General features: G+C 43.1%; 1 protein-coding gene across 1 annotated transcript; it reads right to left on the minus strand.

Moving 5' to 3' along the window:
• Positions 1–1548: 1548 nt before the first annotated feature.
• LOC113606934 (protocadherin gamma-A1-like) lies at positions 1549–5588 on the minus strand. The gene has a single exon (XM_027081830.1). The coding sequence runs from the start codon at positions 4721–4723 to the stop codon at positions 2288–2290; it is 2436 nt and encodes an 811-aa protein (XP_026937631.1). The 5' UTR covers positions 4724–5588; the 3' UTR covers positions 1549–2287.
• Between the last annotated feature and the right edge of the window lie 840 nt (positions 5589–6428).

Here is a 6428-nt window from a genome sequence, read left to right on the forward strand (position 1 = left end):
ACTTTCTATTATACAATACAGTGTTGTCAACTGTAGTCTCACGCTATACATTAGGTCCTAAGGCCTTATTCCTCTTACAGCTGAAGGTTTGTACCCTTTTACTAATCCCTCCCTATTTTCCTCACCAGCCACTTTGTGATTTAACTACATAAGGCATGTATATTATTTGTACTTTGAAATTTGCTCTACCATTTTTGTGATGACTATGTAGTAAATTGTTGTAGATTTTCCATATGTTCATGTAAAAATTGGCTATTCTATATTTGTTGTGTATACAAATACCCAACAAATCTGTCAGATCAAGCTTATAGATTCTGTTATTCAAATATGCTGTGTGCTTAGTAATTTTCTGCCTGTGTGATGTATTATTTCTTATGGAACTGTGTTAAAGTCTCTTTTAAATTTCAGATTTGAAAATAATCTGTATTATTTTCAAAGCTATATTGTTTGGTAATAGGAGCTCATGATTTTTATATCCTTTTGGTTGTCTGTTCTTTTTATAAGTATGATCAGTTCATTAAAAAAAATCACCACTAATGTTGTTGCCTTAAACACTACTTTGGTGTTATATTAAATTGACATGACTGCTTTCTTGTGTGTAGGGTGTGTGTGCATATCTATCGACATCTTTACCTTCAGTATTTCAGTATAATTTTATTTTAAGCACGTATCTTGTCAGCAGAATAGATGGATTTAAAAAATCAACCAACTTGGCAATCTTGGTGTTTCAATAGGTTAAAAGGTCATTTATATATACACAGAAGCAAAGTTTTAAATTATAAGAGTTGAGAAAATTTTAAATTGTAACAACTTATGGTATTGAGAGTATACTCTTGGTACCAAACAGAAAATAAAAATAAAAATCCACACTTAGACATACAGCAAGAATGAGAGAATTTTTTTTAAAGCCATCAGAGAAAATAAAGATTACCTAAAAAATAATAATTTGTTGGCAGGAAATTCTCACTAGCAAAAGAAAGTTCCAGAATTCTCCAGGTCCCAGGCCATAACTAGGTATTTTAATGGCACTTTAATGGTATGCAGCAGTGGTATTCTGAATACCACAGCTCAGGTCTGAGAGACTTAGTGTTCATTTCCTGAAGCCAGCATCTGTGTCCACCTTACTCCCTTGGTCTTTAGCTTGCAACAAGTTACGACCATGGGAACTGGTAGGTAATGTTTTTATGTGATTTTCCCCCTTTTTAACTAGCTAAGGGGCCTAACTGCTTATTTTGGATGCAAGCAGTAAGCCTGGCTCAGGTCCCTTGTTTAGCCCGAAGCCCTTTTGTCCCTATTACACCGCTTGAACAATCTCATCTAAGTACAAGACTAGAATTCCCACTTTGGTTTTAGCCTGGCTCACCCCTTTCTGTCCCATCTTCGGTCCATTTAGCTATCTATCTTTTATTTGTGCCTGACTATGCTTCTGCCTTCTTCTTTTTTATTTTATACATGTATCTTTAATTTATTGGAGCAGAGTAAGTATATCAAAGCATAGATTTACTCCCCTACGATGCATTTCTTGTGAAGAGCTTACACACATTAAAATGGAATATATACTTGATTTCTGTTAGTTGTTTACATTACAGGCATAATATACAAATCACGAGGCTTCAAACTATTTCTCAAGTTGCACAGAAAATTTTCTGTCATTCGTCTTATTACTTAATTTCATGTTACTTAAACAGTTGATGCATTCTTGAGCATGCATAAAACATGTCAAAATAAATGACTAAACAAAAGGCTAAGAAAGTTTAAGTTTGCAGCTTACCTAGATTTCCATAATTTTATATTAACACAACTTAAAAGTACTACTTTAGACAATCTTTACCTTTTCAAATGTTCCCAAATAAAACAGCGCCCCGACAGATGACATCTACATTAAATTTAAGGATAAATTAGGAGATATTTATAACTTAAGGATATTTGAAAACAGTATTAGCCACATTAATATTGGTGGACCTTTTCTAGTAAAACCCAATCCTTGCTAGATAAGAGAATGGTAAAGACAGACAAATAAAATTATTTGGCCAGAAGCAAGCAAGAAAACTTTAGAAGCCAAATCTCCTTGTTTCTAATGCAGTGCTCTTTCCACAACTCTTTTCATTAGAACTCTTTGTTCTAATGAAAGAACAATGATAAATATACTCGGATATAAACATTTAATGATTTCCCAGAATTTGTAAATAGAAAGCTACAATGATATATGGGAAATAGAGAACTGTTTGTAGTAAAGAATGGAAGCAAGTAAGTAAAGTCAGGAATTATTTTTACCTAGATAAACTTACTACACAAAGTTTACCTGAGAAAATGTTTGCTTTCTGTCTTCAAGTAAAGACTGGGGTGCTGATAGAAAATCCTTTTTCTCACAGCTCTCCTGGCTGATGAGCGTGTCAGCGTAGTTGGGCTGCGGGAAGGTCACGTGACTCACCTGCGAATCCGCGGTGAGCGAGACCTCGTGGGAATAGGTCTGCAGGAAAGCCCGCACCCCGTCTACGCCCACAAAGTGAGAGACGGGCACGCCCGTCAATCCTCCTCCTGAAGCCTGGAGCACACGCGACCTATGCCAGCGCCACAGTCTGAGCGCCAGCAGCACAATGACAAAGGCGAGGAAGACGCAGGACACCGCGGCCACCGCCACCACCAGGTACAGCGTGAGGCTGGAGTTGTCCAGGTTGGTGGAGGGTTCCATGCTGCCCAAGTCGGCCAGCACATCTGGGATGCTGTCAGCCATCGCCACTGTGAACGTGACAGTGGCCGAGAGAGGGGGCTGGCCGTGGTCCTGGACCGCCACCACCAGGCTCTGCTTGAGCGCGTCTCTGTCCAGCAGGGCCCGCGCTGTGCGCACCTCGCCCGTGTGCAGCCCCACCGCGAAGAGTCCCGGCTCGCTGGCCTTGAGAACGCGGTAGGACAGCCAGGCGTTCTGGCCCGAGTCTCTGTCCACAGCCACCACCTTGGTCACCAGGTAGCCAGGCTCTGCGGAGCGGGGTGCTAGCTCCACACCGGTGGAACCGTCAGTGGGGAGGGCGGGGTACAGAATCTCAGGTGTGTTGTCATTCTGGTCCACCACGAATATGTCCAGTGACACGTTGCTGCTGAGCGGCGGGTCCCCGCTGTCACTTGCAGTCACTCTCAATTGCAGGTCACGGAACTGCTCATAGTCGAAGGGTCGCAACGCATACAGGACTCCAGTGTCTGAGTTGATGGAGACAAAGGAGGATAGAGGTACCCCCTGGATGGTGTCCTCCACCAGGGAATAAGTGACTCGTGCATTCTCATTGCTGTCAGCATCGTGGGCAGTCACGGAGAAAATGGAGGCACCTCTGGGGTTGTTTTCTGGAAAGTAGGTGGAGTAGGAGTCCTGGAGGAAGACAGGGGAGTTGTCATTGATATCTGTCACTTGCAGTGAAATGTGTGTTTCGGTAGATAGAGTCGGAGTTCCCTGATCTGCTGCTGTTACTGTGATGTTGTACTGGGAGGTAAGTTCTCTGTCCATTGTTCTTTCTGTCACTAAACGGTAATAATTATCATCTAACTTTTCTAATTTAAAGGGTAGATTTCCAGAAATGGAACACGTAGTGCGACCATTGTCTCCGGAGTCCTGGTCGTGCACACTGATAAGAGCAATTATGGCCCCAGGAGGAAAGTTTTCTGGGACTGCAGTGGTGACAGAGGTGATGGTCACCTCTGGGGCATTATCATTTATGTCCAGAACTTTGACCAGCACCTTAGCTCTGGCCATGAGGCTTGAACCATCCTGAGCTTGAATTTCCATTGGATAAATTGTGTATTCTTCGAAATCCAGAGGTTCTTTATTTGATATTTCTCCTGTGTAAGAATCCAAGTGAAATACTTGTGCCACTTTGTGGTCTATATTATGAAACAAATATGTTACTTCCCCATTGGCTCCCTCATCTGGGTCCGTGGCTTTTACCGTGAGCAGCCGAGTGCCCAGCGGCACGTTCTCAGGAACACTCGTGTGGTACTGTGCTTGAGTAAACGCTGGAGGGTTGTCGTTTGCGTCCACCACCTGAACTCGAATTCGGAGGCTTCCTGAACGGACTGGGTTGCCCCCATCAAAAGCGGTGAGGAGGAGGCGGTGGACAGCGTCTTCTTCCCTATCTAGGGGACTCTGCAGCACCAACTCTGGCTGTTGGGACCCATCAGGTCCCTGTTGCACATCCAGGGAGAAATGAGGGTTGGAGCTGAGCTGGTACATCTGGAGCGAATTCATACCCACATCAAGGTCTTGCCCAGAAGGTAGAGGGATCCTGGTACCTGGAGTGGTTATTTCATTCATTTTAAATTCTACTTCCTCTAACTGGAATTGCGGAGTGTTGTCATTAATATCAATTACTTCCACTTCAACAGGGAAAAGCTTCATTTTATCCTCTACCAAGACGTTAAAACTCACCAGACACTGCAGGGTCTGAGCGCAGAGCTCCTCCCGATCTATCCTGCCTGCGGTGACCAAGCTGCCGCTTCGCGGGTTCAGAGCAAAAAGCTGAGTCCTACCTCTAGAGACGATGCGGACTCCCCGCTCCGCCACCTCCTGGGGTTGTAGTTCCAGGTCTTTGGCAAGGTTGCCTACAAAGAAACCTTTGTCTGTCTCTTCTGGCACTGAGTAGCGGATCTTCCCAGCCTGGGCTTCCAACAACATCCACAGAAAAAGGAACAGCAAGACCAGCCTGCGGCAGCCGAGCACCTTCACTCGAATCGTCATTGCTCTCTTGCTTCGTAGTTTTCTCCCAGTCTGGCACCAACAGTATTGTTTCTCTGCTCTTCTGAGTCTAAATTAACCGAATTTTCAGGAGAATTCAGAGCATAAAGGGGTCCTGAAGTAGGATCTGGGCAGCCTCAGGGAGTCTGTTTTCAATCTGGCAGTGATGGAGGTTCTAAGAAGTTTTTTTTTCCCCTCGGTGTGTTTGTGTGTGGGTGTGTGCGCGCGCGCGCGCTGCCTTTATCTCCCAGACTGGTGAACAGCGGCACCCAGAGTCCTAACCAGTTACTACACTCCTAGATAATACTTGAACTTACTCTTCTCACTAACCTGATCAACCTTTCCTCAAGTCTTAGTTTATTGTCAAGGAAATAGTTAAGCATTATACATTATAACTATGAAAAGGAGAAATTGCTGTGTTCATTTAATTAGTTACATCTACATATTGCTTAATTGTAACATACAGTAGAATCCAAGCTATCCTGGATATTCCAGTAGTATTCCCAAGCTATCAGCTTTCCATTTGCTAGTCAGGAAGTATCACAAAGGGGACAAATCATTCCTCCACTTCTTCTGTAGTACATTTTGATCACTTGATAATTTCACAGGCCATATAGAAGAGCAAATGCCCTTTGACTGGAGGATGAAAAAAACTAAAAGGAAAAATAAACTTTTAGAGTGTAAGCAAGACTTTAAAAAATTGGACTATCCCATTTCCTATCCATTGCGCTCTGAATATTTAGCAGAAACCTTGGAATTTTGAAGGACATATTTTACTCCATCCTTATTTTTCCTCTTTTACTGAAGCATCTATGTATTATGTGGATTTAAAAAGACCTTTAATATGGGCTTTTTTTTTTTTTTTTTCCAGTACGCTGGCCTCTTGCTGTTGTGGCCTCTCCCGTTGTGGAGCACAGGCTCCGGATGCGCAGGCTCAGCGGCCACGGCTCATGGGCCCAGGCGCTCCGCGGCATGTGGGATCTTCCCGGACCGGAGCATGAACCCGTGTCCCCTGTATCGGCAGGTGGACTCTCAACCACTCCGCCACCAGGGAAGCCCTAATATGGGCTTTTAAAAGACCTTCAACTCAGCTGAAAGTAATATATTTTGATATATTAAAATAACACTGGGCTTGGACTTCCCTGGCCGTCCAGTGGTTAAGACTCCATGCTCCCACTGCAGGGGGCAGGGGTTTGATCCCTGGTCGAGGAACTAAGATCCCGCGTGCCACGCCACGTGGCCAAAACGAACAAACAACAAAAAACCACTGGGCTCTTGGAATTTCATTGGAAAAATGTCACATGAATATCTAATTTAGACTAAATTTAAGAGACACAAGAGGTAGTGATATTTTTCAAAATTGAAAATAAAAAGGCCACATCTTTATTTTTAGATAGTCTATATTAGGATAATATGTATTCTCCTACATCCACACTTAATGTTTTCTCCAAAAGAAGTTGGTTTTCTAAAACAGCAAGATTTTAAAACTATATTGCCTTCCTTCTTTTACTCATTGCAAATTAGTAAAAGGTTACTAACTGAAGTGTCTTGGGCTTAGTGTGATTTATTTATCCTTACACAGAAGTTAGGGAAGAATGATCTCTGCATTCCAGAGGCCGACAATTTTAGGAACAAATTGGGCCAGATATTGGCAGCCAACCCATGGACAGCATGACTGAGAAGGCTCTGGAAAATGATGCAGGGAAAC

Source organism: Aethalodelphis obliquidens, unplaced genomic scaffold, assembly GCF_003676395.1.
Source record: "Aethalodelphis obliquidens isolate GAN/ISIS:26980383/991018 unplaced genomic scaffold, ASM367639v1 scaffold45, whole genome shotgun sequence".
NCBI classification, from domain to species: Eukaryota; Metazoa; Chordata; class Mammalia; order Artiodactyla; family Delphinidae; genus Aethalodelphis; species Aethalodelphis obliquidens.